The sequence below is a fragment of the Oncorhynchus mykiss genome, chromosome 6 (genome assembly GCF_013265735.2).
Source record: "Oncorhynchus mykiss isolate Arlee chromosome 6, USDA_OmykA_1.1, whole genome shotgun sequence".
NCBI classification, from domain to species: Eukaryota; Metazoa; Chordata; class Actinopteri; order Salmoniformes; family Salmonidae; genus Oncorhynchus; species Oncorhynchus mykiss.
The window spans coordinates 84,895,395-84,918,927 of NC_048570.1; the positions used below are offsets into that span (position 1 = coordinate 84,895,395).

At 46.9% G+C, this 23,533-nt stretch overlaps 2 protein-coding genes across 9 annotated transcripts in view; both read left to right on the forward strand.

The window, feature by feature from the left end:
* The window catches only part of LOC110526993 (leucine-rich repeat kinase 1), a 152,430-nt gene that overhangs the window by 76,250 nt on the left and 52,647 nt on the right, over positions 1-23,533 (forward strand). For 5 of the 7 annotated variants that reach the window (XM_036981262.1, XM_036981261.1, XM_036981263.1 and 2 more), the window contains 6 exons: positions 431-602; positions 1,512-1,687; positions 3,322-3,461; positions 4,860-5,012; positions 11,173-11,335; positions 18,501-18,670. In XM_036981262.1, coding sequence (XP_036837157.1) covers positions 431-602; positions 1,512-1,687; positions 3,322-3,461; positions 4,860-5,012; positions 11,173-11,335; positions 18,501-18,670 — 974 coding nt within the window. The remainder of the gene's footprint in view (positions 1-430; positions 603-1,511; positions 1,688-3,321; positions 3,462-4,859; positions 5,013-11,172; positions 11,336-18,500; positions 18,671-23,533) is intronic. The other 2 variants (XM_036981265.1, XM_036981264.1) reach the window with 1 other exon arrangement.
* Positions 12,386-15,996, forward strand: LOC118964952. 2 transcript variants are annotated; one of them, XM_036981272.1, is made up of 2 exons: positions 12,386-13,820; positions 14,546-15,996. In XM_036981272.1, exons 1-2 carry the CDS (start codon positions 13,680-13,682, stop codon positions 15,779-15,781), a joined length of 1,377 nt encoding a protein of 458 aa, XP_036837167.1. In that variant the 5' UTR covers positions 12,386-13,679; the 3' UTR covers positions 15,782-15,996. The 2 variants fall into 2 exon arrangements, with proteins under 2 accessions (XP_036837167.1, XP_036837168.1); XM_036981273.1 differs by lacking the exon at positions 12,386-13,820 and adding an exon at positions 13,847-14,525 and having other exon boundaries at positions 14,571-15,996.

The window sequence follows — 23,533 nt, forward strand, 5'->3', positions numbered from 1 at the left end:
TCCTCTACAGTTACCTCCTCCCCCACCTCCTGTCTCCTAAACCTGCTATGGACATTCATGGTCTCCTTATATTCCTCCTGTACATTTAACTCTACCTTTTGTCCTCCTCTACAGTTACCTCCTCCCCCACCTCCTGTCTCCTAAACCTGCTATGGACATTCATGGTCTCCTTATATTCCTCCTGTACATTTAACTCTACCTTTTGTCCTCCTCTACAGTTACCTCCTCCCCCACCTCCTGTCTCCTAAACCTGCTATGGACATTCATGGTCTCCTTATATTCCTCCTGTACATTTAACTCTACCTTTTGTCCTCCTCCTACACCGTTACCTCCTCCCCCACCTCCTTCCTCCTAAACCTGCTATGGACATTCATGGTCTCCTTATATTCCTCCTGTACATTTAACTCTACCTTTTGTCCCTCCTCTACAGTTACCTCCTCCCCCACCTCCTTCCTCCTAAGCCTGCTATGGACATCCACGGCTTCCGTCAAGAGACCGCCAACTCCATCCAGCGCCTCTTCAAGATGAGCTTCGTGCCGGCGGGATTCTGGGAACGCTTCATCGCCCGCATGCTCATCAGCCTCAACGAGATGGACCTCCAGGTAACAGGGTTTCACACCCACTCCTGCATGGGCAGTTTAACAGGGTTTCCCGGTGACACCCGCAGGGGCATTGAAAAGACTGTATAGAAGAGTGTAGAACTCAGTCCATTACTTTTGAAAAGATGTGCTACCTGGATTATGCTAGTTGATATTTATGTTACTGTCTGATGCCAGTTATGTAAATAAATGGAGGATATTCACAAGACTGAGTATATAGCATATGTATTTATGCTCTTCAATAAAACGTTTTTCTAACCTATACTATATTCAATAGGTTTTGTAACATTATGGTGGGGGCAGGCAAAAGACACAATGCAAGACAACTGTATCTGTTGTGCTCACAGGCTTGTACCTATTCTTAAAATGATTCCTTTCTGTGTCGTCCTCGTCCTTTGAGCCTAAGAGTAATGCTAAGGGTTCTCTGTGTCGTCCTCGTCCTTTGAGCCTAAGAGTAATGCTAAGAGTTCTCTCTGTGTCGTCCTCGTCCTTTGAGCCTAAGAGTAATGCTAAGGGTTCTCTGTGTCGTCCTCGTCCTTTGAGCCTAAGAGGAATGCAAAGGGTTCTCTGTCCTTTGAGCCTAAGAGGAATGCTAAGAGTTCTCTCTGTGTCGTCCTCGTCCTTTGAGCCTAAGAGTAATGCTAAGAGTTCTCTCTGTGTCGTCCTCGTCCTTTGAGCCTAAGAGTAATGCTAAGAGTTCTCTCTGTGTCATCCTAGTCCTTTGAGCCTAAGAGTAATGCTAAGAGTTCTCTCTGTGTCGTCCTTGTGGTTTGAGCCTAAGAGTAATGCTAAGAGTTCTCTCTGTGTCGTCCTCGTCCTTTGAGCCTAAGAGGAATGCTAAGAGTTCTCTCTGTGCCGTCCTAGTCTTTGAGCCTAAGAGGAATGCTAAGAGTTCTCTCTGTGTCGTCCTAGTCCTTTGAGCCTAAGAGGAATGCTAAGAGTGAGCGGAGGAGGACCACGGTGATCTACAGTTTTGCGGGAACAGGTAGCCAACAGAGGCACCGCTGTAGCACCTTCAGAGTCCGCCGCAGTCAGACCATCTACTGGAGAGAGGGACTACTGGTCACCTTTGATGGAGGGTATCTAAGGTGAGGGACTAAGGGTACACTGTGGTAACTTACTTGAAATGCATGTGTGTGACTCGAATGTTCAAGCAAATCTCCCATTGACACCAATGCATAATGTTTGAGTTAGGATTTGTCTAACCTCGTCCACAGGCTATTGTGCACGGTGCATATAAGCCTGGGATTTCAACAATTCAAAGTTGGCCTTAGTGGGAGTGACCATAGAATTCTATGGCAGTGACCTACTGAGTCAAGTATTTGTCATCATATAATTTTAACGAGTCACACCACTGCGAGCCGTGGGGAGGGTTAGGGGGAAGGTGTTGTGGGAGATGATTGGTTGATAAATTAAGCCGATTTAAGCCAATACCTATGCGCCGGGAGTTTCTCCCGGTCTTTCTGTATTGGCTAATGAAGGCCAAGTTTGACGCGTTAGTCTTCGCTCATTTGGGCGAAAGTGTCTGGGAACGAGATTAGGATTTGGCCCACTGTTAAGTAAATAAATACTGTATTCTTTACTGTATAGCACCTTTTCACAAACACGTGCTCTGTACAACAAGCTGTAGATTTCTCATCCGGCAGGAAGCGTGCCAAACCACAGCCTTTCTCCACCCCAGACCCGGCTAAACGAGCAGGCCTAATTAATCAAACCCAGAGCTGGCTCAGCATTGCATACAGGGCTAATTAGCCAAGCCAGGCACTTAATGATGAGTCTTTAAAAAATGCCTTCAGTACCTTCAGCAGCGCCATCAGGTTCTTCAGAGGGACACTTTCAAGTAACCTTTATAGAACAAAGAACCTTAGGAGAACAAATAACCTTTAGGGAACAAATAACCTTTATAGAACAAATAACTTTTATAGAACAAAGCACCTTTAGAGAACCAAGCACCTTTAGAGAACCAAGCACCTTTAGAGAACCAAGCACCTTTAGAGAACCAAGCACCTTTAGAGACTCAAGCACCTTTAGAGAACCAAGCACCTTTAGAGAACCAAGCACCTTTAGAGAACCAAGCACCTTTAGAGAACCAAGCACCTTTAGAGAACACATCTGGGAATATGAAGAGAGTGTGGGGATTCTCAACTCCTTTCTTCTACGTTGCATTTTTTTGTGTTAACATTTGTATTATTATGTTATCAACTTAATTGTTTACGTTGTCGCATTTTGAGTTCACTAAGGACCTGTTTCCTGGGCACGGATTAAAGGGGAAGTTCAGTAGCTTACAACTTTATGTCAGAAATATCTTCACCCTGAAAGTAGTTTTGAAGCCAGGATGTAATCAATGGTCCGGCTTAAACCACCACCACAAATTTCAGCTAACTTTAGCTGGCCCATAGAATACTTTCCGAGTAGTCATCAAGTAGTAAAATCCTGAACTTCCCCTTTAAGCCAACTACTAGTCATTGACTAAAAAGCATAATGGAGAATCTCCAAGTGATTTTTTTGTCCAGGAATAGGCTTGTCTGGGTCTGAGAAACCAGCCCTACAGGAAGTATGTTACAGTTGCACAGGATTTCATTTGAAGATCAACTTGAGGTCATCTGCAAACCTCAAGCCCTCTGTTAAATTGAAAAGCAGACTGGGGGCGACATTTTAGTAGCGTAAAAGCATTGTGTAAAGTGCAAATATGACCATAAACCTAATTATAATCCCTTGGCAGTGTGGAATCGACTGATGTCAACTGGAAGAGGAAGAAAAGCGGGGGCATCAAGATCATTTGCCAATCAGAGACCAGGGATTTTTCAGCCATGGCCTTCATTACGGACCATGTCAATTCCCTCATCGAACAGTGGTTCCCTGGTGAGGTTTCTCTCTCTTTTGATTCAAAGGGCTTTATTGGCATGGGGAACATATGTTTACATTGCCAAAGCAAGTGAAATGGATAATAAATTAAAACATTTAAAAACAATAACAAATTAACAGTAAACGTTATACATAAAAGTTTCAAAGGAATAGAGACCGTTGTCTCTGTCTATCTGTCTCTCTGCTTCCCCTAACTCAGCATGACAGTCAAAGTCAGTCATATTTCCTGCTGCTCAATCGTCATGTTAATTAAAATAGCAGATTGTGTCTTTTTAATGCTGCTTTAACACAGTGGAGTGTTTATGATTCAGTCATTAGTCCACATTAAACTCCTGATGCTACTTCTAGATTACCTCTCAAATCACAGCACTTAGCAGACTGGTCAGCATGGTGGGTGTGTTGTGATCTGTGTGTGTGCATTCATATTTATGTTTTGGATCCCCGCTCAGCTGGGGCCACTCGTATGAAAATGTGTGCATGACTGTAAATCACTTTGGATAAAAACGTTTGCTAAATGGGATATTTCATGATATATTATTTGTGTTTCTGTAGTGTAGGTGCTGGATGACTGAGTAATTAACGTTGATTGGGGATTTGTTTACACTCGCATGCATGAGTCATTCAGCATGTCTATATTTACATGGGCACAAGGCCCAACTGGGGATTCAAACGTGTCAGATTAATGGAAATGGTATTCACACACGGAAAGTTTTCTCAAGTTAATTAGGATTCAGTCTATGTTGATGTGCGCCTGTCTCTGTGCGCCTGTCTCTGTGCGCCTGTCTCTGTGTGCACAGTGTACTCCTTTGTATCCTCTTTCTTTTTATAAAATAAGATCATCAATTATTTTCCATAAAGGGGAAGTTTGATTGCACCAATACATACACCATCAGTAAATACACAGTAAATACACAGTACTTACACAAAAAGCAACACCTCTTCAATGACTTCAACTTCATGTTGAATGCTGGACTCAGTCAGGATCTTTGTCACGTGTGCTCCCTCTCCGGCCTCTAGGTCACCAGGCTGCTCGTTAAGGCGCACACCTGTCACCAGTGTTATTTGCATAATGACACTCACCTGGACTCCATCACCTCCTTGATTACCTGCCCTTTATATGTCACTCCCTTTGGTTTCTTCCCCAGTCGTCATTGTTCCTGTTTCATGTCGGTGCGCTGTTTGTGTTTCTTGTTTTGTTCATTTATTAATTAAATGTATTCACTCCCTGAACTTGCTTCCCGCCTCTCAGCGTACATCGCTTCACTACCGCCAGACCAGACTCCACGAGACCATTTCTGTATCTCAGTGTTATCTGTCCTCCTGTAGGCCTTACGGCCAGACTCCACCAGACCATGTGACTTTCTGTATCTCTCTGTGTCATCTGTCCTCCTTTAGCCTTGACGGCCAGTGAGAGTGATGGGACCCGATTGATTGAGCAGTACGCCCCCTGTCCCCAGTGTTCCTCCATGAGCAGACAGAACCAGGGGCCTGGGGATCTGGGGGAACCCCCAACCAGGGGGACTGCAGCTGGGAGAAGAGGAGGAGAAGGTAGGGTGGGCCAATATACAGTCAACTTCTGATGGAATAGATAGGGGCTATTGCAAAAGTTTAAATTAAACACCATCAATGCGGACATTAAGCACTAAAACAATGATTTGCTTTAGTGAAAGCATACCCTTATAATGTGTTATTACTTGTTATAAGCATGCATGATAAATGACCAGAAGATGGCGCCGACAGAGGGCTGCCTCGCTTCTAGTCCTTAGGATACTTTTCAGTTTTTTTTTTTTTTTATGGATTATTTCTTACATTGTTAGCCTGGAAAATCGTAAGTGTTATTACATACAGCCGAGAAGAACTATTGGATATCAGAGCGACGTCAACTTACCAGCACTACGACCAGGAATACGACTTTCCCAAAGTGGAACCTTTGTCCGAACCACCCAGGGCATTTGAGCTGATTCCAGAGGCCAACCCAAAACAACGCTGCCGAAGAAGAGGTAGGCGGAGCAATCTTCACGTCAGACTTCAGACGCCCGCACACCACCCACCGCTTCCGAGTATATTACTCGCTAATGTCCAGTCTCTAGATAACAAGGTATACGAAATTAGGGCAAGGGTTGCTTTCCAGAGAGACATCAGGGATTGTAACATTCTCTTGTTTCACGGAAACATGGCTGTCTCGGGATATGCTGTCGGAGTCAGTACAGCCACCTGGAATCTTTGTGCGTCGCGTCGACAGGAATAAACATCTCTCCGGGAAGAAGGGCAAGGGTGTATGTTTCATGATTAACAACTCATGGTGTAATTGTAACAACATACAGGAACTCAAGTCCTTTTGTTCACCTGACCTAGAATTCCTTACAATCAAATGCAGACCGTATTATCTCCCAAGAGAATTTACTGTCACAGCCGTATATATAACCCCTCAAGCCGATACCACGACAGCCCTCAAGGAACTTCACTGGACTTTATGCAAACTGGAAACCATATATCCTGAGGCTGCAGTTATTGTAGCTGGGGATTTTAACAAAGCAAATTTGAGAACTACCTAAATTCTACCAACATATTGACTGTAGCACTAGCGCTGGAAAAACACTGGATCACTGCTACTCTAACTTCCGCAATGCATACAAGGCCCGCCCCCACCATCCCCCGCCCTCCTTTCGACAAATTTGACCACGACTCCATTTTGCTCCTGCCGTCCTATAGTCAGAAACTCAAACAGGATGTACCCGCGCTAAGGACTATTCAACGCTGGTCTGACCAATCAGAATCCACGGACTGGGATATGTTCCTGGTAGCCTCAGAGAATAATACCGACGTATACGCTGATTCGGTGAGTGAGGAGTGGTAGTGGCATACTGTGACTATTAATACCTACCCTAACCAGAAACTGTGGAGAGATGGCGGAACCACCGCATTTAACCATGGAAAGGTGACTAGGAATATGGCCAAATACAAAAAGTGTAGTTATTCCCTCCGCAAGGCAATCATTCAAGTGAAATGTCAGTATAGAGACAAAGTGGAGTCGCAATTCAACGGCTCAGACATGAGACGTATGTGGCAGGGTCTACAGACAATCAGACATGAGATGTATGTGGCAGGGAATACAGACAATCAGACATGAGACGTATGTGGCAGGGAATACAGACAATCAGACATGAGACGTATGTGTCAGGGAATACAGACAATCAGACATGAGACGTATGTGGCAGGGTCTACAGACAATCAGACATGAGACGTATGTGGCAGGGAATACAGACAATCAGACATGAGACGTATGTGGCAGGGAATACAGACAATCAGACATGAGACGTATGTGGCAAGGAATACAGACAATCAGACATGAGACGTATGTGGCAGGGAATACAGACAATCAGACATGAGACGTATGTGGCAGGGAATACAGACAATCAGACATGAGACGTATGTGGCAGGGAATACAGACAATCAGACATGAGACGTATGTGGCAGGGAATACAGACAATCAGACATGAGACGTATGTGGCAGGGAATACAGACAATCAGACATGAGACGTATGTGGCAGGGAATACAGACAATCAGACATGAGACGTATGTGGCAGGGACTACAGACAATCAGACATGAGACGTATGTGGCAGGGAATACAGACAATCAGACATGAGACGTATGTGGCAGGGAATACAGACAATCAGACATGAGACGTATGTGGCAGGGAATACAGACAATCAGACATGAGACGTATGTGGCAGGGAATACAGACAATCAGACATGAGACGTATGTGGCAGGGTCTACAGACAATCAGACATGAGACGTATGTGGCAGGGAATACAGACAATCAGACATGAGACGTATGTGGCAGGGAATACAGACAATCAGACATGAGACGTATGTGGCAGGGAATACAGACAATCAGACATGAGACGTATGTGGCAGGGAATACAGACAATCAGACATGAGACGTATGTGGCAGGGAATACAGACAATCAGACATGAGACGTATGTGGCAGGGAATACAGACAATCAGACATGAGACGTATGTGGCAGGGAATACAGACAATCAGACATGAGACGTATGTGGCAGGGAATATAGACAATCAGACATGAGACGTATGTGGCAGGGAATACAGACAATCAGACATGAGACGTATGTGGCAGGGTCTACAGACAATCAGACATGAGACATATGTGGCAGGGAATACAGACAATCAGACATGAGACGTATGTGGCAGGGAATACAGACAATCAGACATGAGACGTATGTGGCAGGGAATACAGACAATCAGACATGAGACGTATGTGGCAGGGCATACAGACAATCAGACATGAGACGTATGTGGCAGGGACTACAGACAATCAGACATGAGACGTATGTGGCAGGGAATACAGACAATCAGACATGAGACGTATGTGGCAGGGAATACAGACAATCAGACATGAGACGTATGTGGCAGGGAATACAGACAATCAGACATGAGACGTATGTGGCAGGGTCTACAGACAATCAGACATGAGACGTATGTGGCAGGGAATACAGACAATCAGACATGAGACGTATGTGGCAGGGAATACAGACAATCAGACATGAGACGTATGTGGCAGGGAATACAGACAATCAGACATGAGACGTATGTGGCAGGGAATACAGACAATCAGACATGAGACGTATGTGGCAGGGAATACAGACAATCAGACATGAGACGTATGTGGCAGGGAATACAGACAATCAGACATGAGACGTATGTGGCAGGGAATACAGACAATCAGACATGAGACGTATGTGGCAGGGAATACAGACAATCAGACATGAGACGTATGTGGCAGGGAATACAGACAATCAGACATGAGACGTATGTGGCAGGGAATATAGACAATCAGACATGAGACGTATGTGGCAGGGAATACAGACAATCAGACATGAGACGTATGTGGCAGGGTCTACAGACAATCAGACATGAGACATATGTGGCAGGGAATACAGACAATCAGACATGAGACGTATGTGGCAGGGAATACAGACAATTAGACATGAGACGTATGTGGCAGGGTCTACAGACAATCAGACATGAGACGTATGTGGCAGGGAATACAGACAATCAGACATGAGACGTATGTGGCAGGGAATACAGACAATCAGACATGAGACGTATGTGGCAGGGAATACAGACAATCAGACATGAGACGTATGTGGCAGGGAATACAGACAATCAGACATGAGACGTATGTGGCAGGGAATACAGACAATCAGACATGAGACGTATGTGGCAGGGTCTACAGACAATCAGACATGAGACGTATGTGGCAAGGAATACAGACAATCAGACATGAGACGTATGTGGCAGGGAATACAGACAATCAGACATGAGACGTATGTGGCAGGGAATACAGACAATTAGACATGAGACGTATGTGGCAGGGAATACAGACAATCAGACATGAGACGTATGTGGCAGGGTCTACAGACAATCAGACATGAGACGTATGTGGCAAGGAATACAGACAATCAGACATGAGACGTATGTGGCAGGGAATACAGACAATCAGACATGAGACGTATGTGGCAGGGAATACAGACAATTAGACATGAGACGTATGTGGCAGGGTCTACAGACAATCAGACATGAGACGTATGTGGCAGGGAATACAGACAATCAGACATGAGACGTATGTGGCAGGGAATACAGACAATCAGACATGAGACGTATGTGGCAGGGTCTACAGACAATCAGACATGAGACGTATGTGGCAGGGTCTACAGACAATCAGACATGAGACGTATGTGGCAGGGAATACAGACAATCAGACATGAGACGTATGTGGCAGGGAATACAGACAATCAGACATGAGACGTATGTGGCAGGGAATACAGACAATCAGACATGAGACGTATGTGGCAGGGAATACAGACAATCAGACATGAGACGTATGTGGCAGGGTCTACAGACAATCACGGACTACAAAAGGAAAACCAGCCACGTTAAGGACACCGATGTCTTGCTTCCTGTAAAACTAAACACCACCTTTGCCCGCTTTGAGGATAATACAGTGCCACTGACGTGACCCGCTACCAAGGACTGTGGACTTTCCTTCTCCATGACCGACGTCAGACATTTAAATGTGTTAACCCTCGCAGGGCTGCCGGCCCAGACAGCATCCCTAGCTGCATACTCAGAGCATGCACAGACCAGCTGGCTGGTGTGTTTACAGACATATTCAATCTCTCCCTATCCCACATGCTTCAAGATGGCCACCATTGTTCCTGTACTCAGGAAGGCAAAGGTAACGGAAACTAAATGACTATCGCCCCATAGCACTCACTTCTGTCATCATGAAGTGCTTTGAGAGACTAGTCAAGGATCATATCATCTCCACCTTACCTGTCACCCTAGACCCACTTCAATAGGTCCACAGACGATACAATTGCCACCACACTGCCCTAACCCATCTGGACAAGAGGAATACCTATGTAAGAATGCTGTTCATTGACTATAGCTCAGCATTCAACACCATAGTACCCTCCAAGCTCATCATTAAGCTTGAAGCCCTGGGTCTCAACCCCGTCCTGTGCATTTGGGTCCTGGACTTCCTGACGGGCCGCACCCAGGTGGTGAAGGTAGGAAACAGCATCAACACTTTGCTGACCCTCAACACTGGGACAAGGGTGTGTGCTCAGCCCCCTCCAGTATTCCTTGTTCACCCATGACTGCCTGGCCTTGCACGCCTGCAGACGACACAACAGTAGTAGGCTTGATTACCAACAATGACGAGACGGCCTACAGGGACGAGGTGAGGGGTCTGGGAGTGTTGTGTCAGGAAAACAACCTTTCACTCAACGTCAACAAAACTAAGGAGATGATCGTTGACTTCAGGAAACAGCAGAGGGAGCACCCCCCTATCCACATCGACGGGACAGCAGTGGAGAAGGTGGAAAGTTTTAAGTTACTCGGCGTACACGTCACGGACAAACTGAAATGGTCCTCCCACACAGTGTGATGAAGGCGGCACATGGCAACTGCACCGCCCACAACCACAAGGCTCTCCAGAGGGAGGTGCGGTCTGCACAACGCATCCCCGGGGGCAAACTACCTGCCCTCCAGGACACCTACAGCACCCGATATCACAGGAAGGCCAAAAAGATCATCAAGGACAACAATCACCCATTACTGCCTGTTCACCCTACTACCATCCAGAAGGCGAGGTCAGTACGGGGGCATCAAAGCTGGGACAGAGAGACTGAAAAACAGCTTCTATCTCAAGGCCATTAGACTGTTAAACAGCCATCACTACTTTAATTAATGGATCACTAGTCACTTTAATAATGCCACTTTAATGATGTTTACATATCTTACCATGCTCATCTCATATGTGTATACTGTATTTGATACCTTCTATTGCATCTTGCCTATGCCACTCTGTCATTGCTCATCCATATTTTAAAATGTATATATTCTTATTCCATTCCTTTACTTAGATTTGTGTGTATAAGGTAGTTGTTGTGGAATCGTTAGATTACATGTTAGATATTGCTGCACTGTCATAACTAGAAGCACAAGCATTTCACTACACTCGCAATAACATCTGCTAACCCATGTGTATGTGACCAATAAAATGTGATTTCATTTGAAATCAACCTATAATATTGTTTTTGTAATGGGACTGCTGTTAAACAGAGTTTGCACTCTGAAGTCAACTTTATCTTTTGGTCTGATTATCCCACCGCTAGGCAGAGAAAAAGGCGGAGGAAGAGGAGGGCACTTTTTCAACATGGAGGACTGTGTGATCGCTGCCATGGGCCAGGAGTACATAGTGTGTCCCCAGCACACCAACCAGCCTGTGCCCCTTCAGGAGCTGGTCCCAGAGCTTTTCATGACCGACTTCCCCTCACGGTAACCTCTCACCTTTCCCCCTGACCCTTGACCTCTAAACCCTGACCTGTTGACCTATTAGCGCTGCGCGACTGTCCCCCCCTATATAGATGCTGTATCCCAATTCTCCTCCCTTCGCCTGAAGTGTGCACTTGCTCTACCCGTCATGGACATATAAGGATTGGTGTAACTATTGGCTATCAAATCCAATCGCACACTCAGCCAGACTCAGTGTAACTTCACAAGACAGTGAGCCTGAGGAAGGCACGGCACAGATGGGCTAATCTTCTTCACATAGGGGTGAATCATGTCTTTCACTTAAGTCACATTTTCTCTTAGTCATTCATTGACGTCAATGGGAGACTAGTTTAAATGTATTCTCAAGTTGAAGTTAGGATGCCTGACGATTTGTAGATCAGTCATTCTGTGCTGAGCTTGGCTAGAACCGATTCTCTCCAACATGCTATCAAACTTGCGCTCGCACACACACACACCCTCTGAACCACAAACCTCTTATCCCTAACCTTTGGCCCATCATCTGTCACTTTTGACCCTTCACCTGTCACCCACACTCAGGCTGAGCTTTTGGTTATAACTGGGATAGATGGCTCTATTTAGTCAATAGGGACAACAAAAGATTGCCCTTGCACTGGGAGAAAACATTTGTTTGGTTGATTGTTCATTTGTTTCACTCACTTAATGCTCACATTACTGACTAAAATGAAGCCAGGCCATTCTCACAGCACAAAAACACAGGATGTGTCCCAAATGGTACCCTATTCCCTATGTGGTGCTCTACCTCTGACCGGGGCCCATAGTGCTCTACCTCTGACCAGGGCCCATAGTGCTCCACCTCTGACCAGGGCCCATAGTGCTCTACCTCTGACCAGGGCCCATAGTGCTCTACCTCTGACCAGGGCCCATAGTGCTCTACCTCTGACCAGGGCCCATAGTGCTCTATCTCTGACCAGGGCCCATAGTGCCGTACTTCTGACCAGGGCCCATAGTGCTGTACCTCTGACCAGGGCCCATAGTGCACTACCTCTGACCAGGGCCCATAGTGCACTACCTCTGACCAGGGCCCATAGTGCTCTACCTCTGACCAGTAGTATTGTGTAGTACAGGGCCTTGTGGTTGTGGTGTCCTCCTGTAGTATTGTGTAGTACAGGGCCTTGTGGTTGTGGTGTCCTCCTGTAGTATTGTGTAGTACAGGGCCTTGTGGTTGTGGTGTCCTCCTGTAGTATTGTGTAGTACAGGGCCTTGTGGTTGTGGTGTCCTCCTGTAGTATTGTGTAGTACAGGGCCTTGCGGTTGTGGTGTCCTCCTGTAGTAATGTGTAGTACAGGGCCTTGTGGTTTCCTGCTGTGTTGATAGGAGTGTAGGAGTCTCCTTAGGCTCCTCACTGACAGGACTGTGACATGTACAGTATGGAACACACTGCAGACATAGATACGCTGTACACACACACTCGTATACAGAGGTACAGCAATCCTGCGCACGCTCACACACACACACACACACACACACACAGCTCTTCAAGGGTTTGGCTGCGTAATGAGTTTCAGTTGATTTCTCAACAGTGACCGCATCCGTTGATGTATTGTTTACCCTTAAGGCTAACCACACACACACACACACACACACACACACACACACACACACACACACACACACACACACAGTGCTTGAGGGTTGATTATCTCTGTGAAATACTACAGGCCGCTGTCGTATTTACTGTTCATGGGGCAACAATCACTCCCAAATATTTCTGATATCAGGAAACACATTTTAGTGCTGCTCTAAGAATAGAGAGATATTGACTAAATAATCACTTCCTCAAACACTGGTGCCACGAGTTGACATCAGCTAACACCACAGCTATGTAGACACACACACAGGAACGTGCACGCAAACATGGACACAGAACATACACACACAGGAACGCGCTCAAATGCTCTGCTGTGTGACTCTGCTGAAATGCAATTTAAAACATGTTTGAGATTAAATTGACCCTGAATAATGTTTCCCCCAGCCTTACATTCACATATGGGCCCTAGCAGGAAGTCAGCTCCAGGATAGATGGTCAACTCTGAGCAGTTGTGTCCCAAATGGCACTCTCTTCCCTATGTAGTGCACTACTTTTGACTGGCTTCCTGCCCAAATGAGTGCATTAAATAGGGAAGGGGTAGCCATTTGAGACACAGATTTGTGTTCATGATATGAAGAGGAAGCTAATAAGGACTTAGGAATGTTGCTATGGCGACTATAGCTTCAGCCCTATAGCAGAATGCAATACATAGAATCCTTTGTTGGACGTGTATGTTGCAGGTAGAGTTGAGGTTGGGATCAGGGAGGTAGCTGTAGTAATGTATGGTGCAGGTAGAGTTGAGGTTGGAATCAGGGAGGTAGCTGTAGTAATGTATGGTGCAGGTAGAGTTGAGGTTGGGATAAGGGAGGTAGCTGTAGTAATGTATGGTGCAGGTAGAGTTGAGGTTGGGATCAGGGAGGTAGCTGTAATAATGTATGGTGCAGGTAGAGTTGAGGTTGGGATCAGGGAGGTAGCTGTAATAATGTATGGTGCAGGTAGAGTTGAGGTTGGGATAAGGGAGGTAGCTGTAGTAATGTATGGTGCAGGTAGAGTTGAGGTTGGGATCAGGGAGGTAGCTGTAATAATGTATGGTGCAGGTAGAGTTGAGGTTGGGATCAGGGAGGTAGCTGTAATAATGTATGGTGCAGGTAGAGTTGAGGTTGGGATAAGGGAGGTAGCTGTAGTAATGTATGGTGCAGGTAGAGTTGAGGTTGGAATCAGGGAGGTAGCTGTAGTAATGTATGGTGCAGGTAGAGTTGAGGTTGGGATAAGGGAGGTAGCTGTAGTAATGTATGGTGCAGGTAGAGTTGAGGTTGGGATCAGGGAGGTAGCTGTAGTAATGTATGGTGCAGGTAGAGTTGAGGTTGGGATCAGGGAGGTAGCTGTAGTAATGTATGGTGCAGGTAGAGTTGAGGTTGGGATCAGGGAGGTAGCTGTAGTAATGTATGGTGCAGGTAGAGTTGAGGTTGGGATCAGGGAGGTAGCTGTAATAATGTATGGTGCAGGTAGAGTTGAGGTTGGGATCAGGGAGGTAGCTGTAGTAATGTATGGTGCAGGTAGAGTTGAGGTTGGGATCAGGGAGGTAGCTGTAGTAATGTATGGTGCATGTGTTGACGTCCAGGAGGTAGAGTTGGGATCAGGGAGGTAGCTGTAGTAATGTATGGTGCAGGTAGAGTTGAGGTTGGGATCAGGGAGGTAGCTGTAGTAATGTATGGTGCAGGTAGAGTTGAGGTTGGGATCAGGGAGGTAGCTGTAGTAATGTATGGTGCAGGTAGAGTTGAGGTTGGGATCAGGGAGGTAGCTGTAGTAATGTATGGTGCAGGTAGAGTTGAGGTTGGGATCAGGGAGGTAGCTGTAGTAATGTATGGTGCAGGTAGAGTTGAGGTTGGGATCAGGGAGGTAGCTGTAGTAATGTATGGTGCAGGTAGAGTTGAGGTTGGGATCAGGGAGGTAGCTGTAGTAATGTATGGTGCAGGTAGAGTTGAGGTTGGGATCAGGGAGGTAGCTGTAGTAATGTATGGTGCAGGTAGAGTTGAGGTTGGGATCAGGGAGGTAGCTGTAGTAATGTATGGTGCAGGTAGAGTTGAGGTTGGGATCAGGGAGGTAGCTGTAGTAATGTATGGTGCAGGTAGAGTTGAGGTTGGGATCAGGGAGGTAGCTGTAGTAATGTATGGTGCAGGTAGAGTTGAGGTTGGGATCAGGGAGGTAGCTGTAGTAATGTATGGTGCAGGTAGAGTTGAGGTTGGGATCAGGGAGGTAGCTGTAGTAATGTATGGTGCAGGTAGAGTTGAGGTTGGGATAAGGGAGGTAGCTGTAGTAATGTATGGTGCAGGTAGAGTTGAGGTTGGGATCAGGGAGGTAGCTGTAGTAATGTATGGTGCAGGTAGAGTTGAGGTTGGAATCAGGGAGGTAGCTGTAGTAATGTATGGTGCAGGTAGAGTTGAGGTTGGGATAAGGGAGGTAGCTGTAGTAATGTATGGTGCAGGTAGAGTTGAGGTTGGGATAAGGGAGGTAGCTGTAGTAATGTATGGTGCAGGTAGAGTTGAGGTTGGGATCAGGGAGGTAGCTGTAGTAATGTATGGTGCAGGTAGAGTTGAGGTTGGGATAAGGGAGGTAGCTGTAGTAATGTATGGTGCAGGTAGAGTTGAGGTTGGGATAAGGGAGGTAGCTGTAGTAATGTATGGTGCAGGTAGAGTTGAGGTTGGGATCAGGGAGGTAGCTGTAATAATGTATGGTGCAGGTAGAGTTGAGGTTGGGATCAGGGAGGTAGCTGTAATAATGTATGGTGCAGGTAGAGTTGAGGTTGGAATCAGGGAGGTAGCTGTAATAATGTATGGTGCAGGTAGAGTTGAGGTTGGGATTAGGGAGGTAGCATGTTAAAAACATTTAATGAGCAAGCCTTCCTTCTTCTTGGATATTTTCACTGGTATTGTTAACAAACACGCCCACATAAAGAAAATGAGAATTAAAAACAGGTTCGGCCCCTGGTTCGACCGTGATCTGGAGTTATTCCACCACAAGAATTGAATTTGGTGAAAGGCTCTGCACACACATACTCAGGCTGACTGGCTATAGTTCAGGCAAATGATTAATAAGTGCACTCAGGCTATCCGGAAGACCAAAGTGAATTACTTCAAGGAGCAGTTCTCTCTCTGTGGGTCTAATCCCAAGAAGTTCTGGAAAACAGTTAAAGACCTGGAGAATAAACCCTCCTCCTCACAGATGCCCATGTCCCTTAATGTTGATGATGTGGTTGTTACTGACAAGAAGCACATGGCTGAGTTCTTTAATCACCACTTCATTAAGTCGGGATTCCTATTTGACACAGCCATGAGTCCTTACCCGTCCAACATTTCCTCATCTCCCACCCTTTCTAATGCAACTAGTCCCAATGCTCCTCCCTCTCTTCCCCTGCCCCGCTACAAAGTTTCTCCCTGCAGTCGGTCACTGAGTCTGAGGTGCTAAGGGAGCTCCTTAAACTTGACCCCCAAAAAACATCTGGGTCAGATGGTTCATATCCTTTCTTCTTTAAGGTTGCAGCCCCTATCATCGCCAAGCCTATCTCCAACCTTTTTAACCTGTCTCTCCTCTTGGGGGAGGTTCCCAGTGCTTGGAAGGCAGCCACGGTGCATCCTTTATTTAAAAGGGAGATCAAGCTGATCCTAACTGTTCTAGGTCAATTTCTATTTTGCCCTGTGTATCAAAAGTGTTGGAAACTGACTGGCTTCATTGATGTCTATAGTATTCTCTCTGGTATGCATTCACGTTTCCGCTCAGGTTATGGATGTGTCACTACATCCTTAAAGGTCATAAATTATGTCTCTGAGGGGTCTTTGGCCTGGTTTGCTAACTACCTCTCTCAAAGAGTGCAGTGTATAAAGTCAGAACATCTGCTGTCTCAGCCACTGCCTGTCACCAAGGGAGTTTATTTATTTATTTATTTAACCTTTATTTAAAGAGGAGCGACCCAGGGATGTGTGTGCTTTGGGGACCTTTAACAGAATGTGACTGGCAGAACACAAGGGAGTACCCCAAGGTTCGATCCTAGGCCCCACGCTCTTCTCAATTTACATCAACAATATAGTTCAGGCAGTAAGAAGCTCTCTCATCCATTTATATGCAGATGATACAGTCTTATACTCAGCTGGCCCCTCCCCGGATTTTGTGTAAAATGCTCTACAACAAAGCTTTCTTAGTGTCCAACAAGCTTTCTCTGCCCTTACCTTTGTTTTGGAGGTGTTCAGAACAAGGTTAATGTGGTTTGGTAAGAAGAATGCCCCTCTCCCCACTGGTGTGATTACTACCTCTGAGGGTTTAGAGCTTGAGGTAGTCACCTCATACAAGTACTTGGAAGTATGGCTAGACGGTACACTGTCCTTCTCTCAGCACATATCAAAGCTGCAGGATAAGGTTAAATCTAGACTTGGTTTCCTCTATCGTAATCGCTCCTCTTTCACCTCAGCTGCCAAACTAACCCTGATTCAGATGACCATCCTATCCATGCTAGATTACGGAGACGTAATTTATAGATCGGTAGGTAAGGGTGCTCTCGAGCGGCTAGATGTTCTTTACCATTCGGCCATCAGATTTGCCACCAATGCTCCTTATAGGACACATCACTGCACTCTATACTCAACTGTAAACTGGTCATCTCAATGTACCCGTCACAAGACCCACTGGTTGATGCTTATTTATAAAACCCTCTTAGGCCTCACTCCCCCCTATCTGAGATATCTACTGCAGCCCTCATCCTCCACATACAACACCCGTTCTACCAGCCACATTCTGTTAAAGGTCCCCAAAGCACACACATCCCTGGGTCGCTCCTCTTTTCAGTTCGCTGCAGCTAGTGACTGGAACGAGCTGCAACAAACACTCAAACTTTTATCTCCATCTCTTCATTCAAAGATACAATCATGGACACTCTTACTGACAGTTGTGGCTGCTTCACGTGATGTATTGTAGTCTCTACCTTCTTGCCCTTTGTGCTGTTGTCTGTGCCCTAAAATGTTTGTACCATGTTTTGTGCTGCTACCATGTTGTACTACTACCATGTTGCTGCCATGTTGTGTTGCTACCATGTTGTTGTCATGTTGTGTTGCTACCATGCTGTGTTGTCATGTGTTGCTGCCGTGCAATTTTGTTGTCTTTAGGTCTCTCTTTATGTAGTGTTGTGGTGACGTGATTTGTGGTTTTTGTGCTATATTTTTATTTGTAATCCCAGCTCCCTTCCCCGCAGGAGGCCTTTTGCCTTTTGGTAGGCCGTCATTGTTGATAAGAATTTATTCTTAACTGACTTGCCTAATGTAGTTTAAAAAAATAACTGCTGAAAGATGGTGATTACATTAGTGATGGATAGTGAGGCTTTGTGTGTACTGTATGGGGTATACATAGTATCATGTACTCTATGAGGTATACATAGTATCATGTACTCTATGAGGTATACATAGTATCATGTACTGTATGGTGTTTTTGTGTTATATTGGTTGTTTCTGTAGAAGAACCAGCTGGAGTGTGTTTATAAAGTTTGTGTGTGTGAAATGCATAACATAATACTGTGTGTGTGTGTGTGTGTGTGTGTGTGTGTGTGTGTGTGTAGGTTGTTCCTAGAGAAGGCCCAGTTGGAGTGTAGTGAGGAGGAGAGTGATATCCTGGGCCAGGGGGGCAGTGGAACTATCATCTATAGAGCCTGTTACCGTGGCCAACCAGTCGCCATCAAACGCTTTCACTTCAAGAAGTGCAGGCAGCAGACCATCAGCAGTGGTACAGGTAACACACACACACATTCCCTTGGAGTCACACACACATGTAAACAGTGAACACACACACAGGTATATTTGCATACCGTTAAAGGTTTTACAATAGAAAATAAAGAAGTAACTTGCAGGTAGGTGGACATTGTAGAAAGGTCCAGTTCTTCTATGATCTAAGATGCACTTCATGGCCAAAAGTATGTGGACAGCGGCTCGTCAAACATCTCATTCTAAAATCATGGGTATTAATATTTTTTTTAAATTTTCTGCTCTAACACCACTCTTCTAGGAAGGCTGTTCACTAGATATTGGAATATTGCTGCAGGGACTTGCTTCCATTCAGACACGAGCATTAGTGAGGTCAGGCGCTAATGTTGCGTGATTAGGCCTGGCTTGAAGTCGGCGTTCCAATTCATTCCACAGGTGTTCGATGGTGTTGAGGACAGGGTCATGCTGGAACAGGAAATGGCCTTCCCCAGACTGTTGCCACAAAGTTGGAAGCACAGAATCATCTAGATTAGAATGTCATTGTATGCTGTAGCGTTATGATTTCCCTTGACTGGAACTAAAGGGGCCCGAACCATGAAAAACAGGCACTATGCATTCTCTTGGCATCCGCCAAACCCATATTCGTCCGTCAGATTGTCAGATGGCGAAGGGTGATTCATCACTCCAGAGAACGTGTTTCCACAGCTCCAGAGTCCAATGGCGGCGAGCTTTACTCCTCTCCAGCCGACGCATGGCATTGCGCATGGTGATCTTAGGTTTGTGTGCGGCCGCTCGGCCATGGAAACCCATTTCATGAAGCTCCCGACGAACAGTTATTGTGTTGACGTTGCTTCCAGAGGCAGTTTGGTACTCGGTAGTGAGTGTTGCAACCGAGGACAGACCATTTTTACTTCCTACGCGCTTCAGCACTCCGCGGTCCTGTTCTGTGAGCTTGTGTGGTCTACCACTTCACGCCTGAACCATTGTTGCTCGTAGATGTTTCCACTTCACAACAACAGCACTTACAGTTGACCAGGGCAACTCTAACAGGGCAGAAATTTGGTCAACTGACTTGTTGGAAAGATGGCATCCTATGACGGTGCCACGTTGAAAGTCAATGAGCTCATCAGTAAGGCCATTATACTGCCAATGTTTGTCTAAGGTGATTGCATGGCTGTGTGCTAGATTTTATACACCGGTCAGCAATGGGTGTGCAGTGGTGTCCACATAGTTTTGGCCATGTAGTGTATACCTACTATCGCCAGCTTTGAACAAATGGAACTGTAGTGTTGTGTGTGTGTGTGGATATCCTTGAGTTATCGTCTCTCTCTTTAAGGGCCTTGTTGATGGAACGATATTGCAGCTCTTAATCCTGATATCTATTTTCTCATCCTGACACTGTTCTCTTCTCTCTTCCCTCTCTCTCTCCTCCCCGCTCTCACCTCCCCTCTCTTCTCCCCTCTCTCTTCTCTCATCTCTCTTCTCCTCCCCTCTTCTCCCCTCTCTCTTCTCCTCCCCTCTTCTCCCCTCTCTCCTCCCCTCTCTTCTCCCCTCTCTTCTCCCCTCTCTCCTCCCCTCTCTCTTCTCCTCCCCTCTCTCTTCTCCCCTCTCTCTTCTCTCCTCTCTCATCTCCCCTGTCTCTTCTCCTCCCCTCTCTTCTCCCCTCTCTCTTCTCCCCTCTCTCTTCTCCCCTCTCTCTCCTCCCCTCTCTCTTCTCCTCCCTCTCTTCTCCCCTCTCTCTTCTCCCCTCTCTCTTCTCTCCTCTCTCTTCTCCTCCCCTCTCTTCTCCCCTCTCTCTTCTCCTCCCCTCTCTTCTCCCCTCTCTCCTCCCCTCTCTATCCTCCCCTCTCTCTTCTCCCCTCTCTCTTCCCCTCTTTTTACGCCTTCCTGCTCTCTCTCTCTTCCATCACCTCTTCATCTTCTGTCTCCTCTCTTTGTTTCCTTCTGTCTTCTCTGTATCCCTGACAGTGATAAAAGCTTTCTCTCTGCAGGCTCTGACGATTCCTCATGATCTTCTCTTCCCATCTGTTCATCCCTCTCATCCCCTGTCCCTTTCTCTTCCCATCTCATTTCTGCTCCTGTCTTTTCTATCTCCCCAGGCTGTGATAAGGACTGTCTGTGTGTATCCCAAATGACTCCCTATTCAGAGCCCTATGGGCCCTGGTCTGACCTAGTGCACTGTAAAGGTACTAGGGTTCCATTTGGGACACCCCTCTCTCTTCAGGATAAGCATCATCATCATCATCTATCACCCTGGTGCTGCTCTCCTCCCTCCTCTCCTCCCTCCTCTCCTCACTCCACTCCTCTCCTCCCTCCTTTCCTCAATCCTATCCTCCCCCCTTTCCTCAATCCTCTCCTCCCTCTTCTCCTCCCTCTTCTTCTCCCTCTTCTCCCTCTTCTCCTGCCTCCTCCCTCCTCTCCTCCCTCCCCTCCTGCCTCCTCCCTCCTCTCCTCTCTCCCCTCCTGCCTCCTCTCCTCCCTCCCCTCCTGCCTCCTCTCCTCCCTCCCCTCCTGCCTCCTCTCCTGCCTCTTCTCCTCTCTCCTCCCTCCCCTTCTGCCTCCTCTCCTCACACTTCTCCTCCCTCCTCTCTCCCTCCCCTCCTGCGTCCTCTCCTGCCTCCTCTCCTCCCTCCCTCCTGCCTCCTCTCCTCACTCCCCTCCTGCCTCCTCTCCTCCCTCCTCTCCTCCTTCACCTCCTGCCTCCTCTCCTGCCTCTTCTCCTCTCTCCTCTCTCCTCCCTCCCCTTCTGCCTCTTCTCCTCTCTCCTCCCTCCCGTTCTGCCTCCTCTCCTCACTCTTCTCCTCCCTCCCCTCCTGCCTCCTCTCCTGCCTCCTCTCCTCCCTCCCCTCCTGCCTCCTCTCCTCCCTCCCCTCCTGCCTCCTCTCCTCCCTCCTCTCCTCCCTCCCCTCCTGCCTCCTCTCCTGCCTCTTCTCCTCTCTCCTCCCTCCCGTTCTGCCTCCTCTCCTCACTCTTCTCCTCCCTCCCCTCCTCCCTCCCCTCCTGCCTCCTCTCCTCCCTCCCCTCCTGCCTCCTCTCCTCCCTCCCCTCCTGCCTCCTCTCCTCCCTCCCCTCCTGCCTCCTCTCCTCACTCTTCTCCTCCCTCCTCTCCCCCCTCCCCTCCTGCCTCCTCTCCTCCCTCCCCTCCTACCTCCCTTCCTCTCTCCTCACTCTTCTCCTACCTCCCCTCCTCTCTCCTCCCTCCTCTCTCCTCCCTCCCCTCCTACCTCCCCTCCTCTCTCCTCACTCTTCTCCTACCTCCCCTCCTCTCTCCTCCCTCCCCTCCTACTTCCCCTCCTCTCTCCTCCCCTCCTACCTCCCCTCCTCCCTCCCCTCCTCCCTCCTTTCCTCCCTCCCCTCCTGCCTCCTCTCCTGCCTCCTCTCCTGCCTATTCTCCTCACTCCTCTCATCCCTTTTCTCCTGTCTCCTTTCGTTTTTCTCTGCCTTGTCCATAGCAGAGGCTGAATCATCTCTTTCTCTCTCTTCTATCTCATCTTTTCTTTCCCCTTCTCTTGTCTTCTTGTCCCTTAGACAGCCTTTTCTCTCACATTCCTGTATCTTGTACTTGTACTGACATTATCATGCTTATTGTCTACCCTCATTGGCCCTGCTGTATCAATATACCATGACTTTAAGACTTTTTTTGTGCTCATGAAAAGCGCATACAAACTTTAACACGGATTTGATTGTCTGCTCAAGCTACTGAACGTTTATTAAATATTGAAATTATTGAAAATAATTGCCCACCAGAAGATTTCTGTGATATGAAAACATTTTGCTGCTCACGATTGACACAATGGGACTCATTTATCAGAATATTAGGATTGCTTGGGTTGTGTGGACACGTTATCTAAACTGTGACGTTACACAAACGCCTCTGCCACACGTTGGCAAAACTCTGAAAGGTTGCAGACTTTCTCTGTTAGGAAAACAGCAATTGACCAACCACGTCTGGCAACACTGAGAACGCTTACACTTCTTCTGTTAGGAAAATCATTTTGCTTATCACTTGTTGCCAAATAACAGTAACCCAATGTATTGTAACGTCCTCCCAGCTGGTTGCAGCTCCAGCTCTCGTCTGTCTCCATGTTTAGGGGGAATTGTGTTGAGTTCATAGCCAATGGAGATCTGTGATAGGGTGACATCACCAGGGACTCCTAACTGTTACGACATCCTGCTCCATGGAATAAGGAAATGCTGACTCCTCATTTCTGTGTTCTGCCAGTCAGCACATTTTGTTTGTAAAATGTCAGTCCATTTACGAGTGTGTGTGTGTGTGTGTGTGTGTGTGTGTGTGTGTGTGTGTGTGTGTGTGTGTGTGTGTGTGTGTGTGTGTGTGTGTGTGATACAATCAATGTGATCGAGGCCAAATGGTTTAATGTCCCAGGGACAGGAGATGCTCAGTAAGCACTTTTATTTCCCTATTGTTTACAATTGAATTACGTTCTGGTTGTATCAGTCAAGCGGTAAAATTCAATCAACAGCCCCCCCCCCCCCCCCCCCCTCATTCCACAGCTTTCGAAAGAGATCCCACCCCCTATCTTTGCCAAACTGAAAAAGTGCACACCGCCACCTACTGTGCTGGACTGTGTATAGTCTGAGCAGGTATAAAGCCAGGGTTGTCACCTACTGTGCTGGACTGTGTATAGTCTGAGCAGGTATAAAGCCAGGGTTGTCACCTACTGTGCTGGACTGTGTATAGTCTGAGCAGGTATAAAGCCAGGGTTGTCACCTACAGTGCTGGACTGTGTAGAGTCTGAGCAGGTATAAAGCCAGGGTTGTCACATACTGTGCTGGAGTGTGTATAGTCAGAGCAGGTATAAAGCCAGGGTTGTCACCTACTGTGCTGGAGTGTGTAGAGTCTGAGCAGGTATAAAGCCAGGGTTGTCACCTA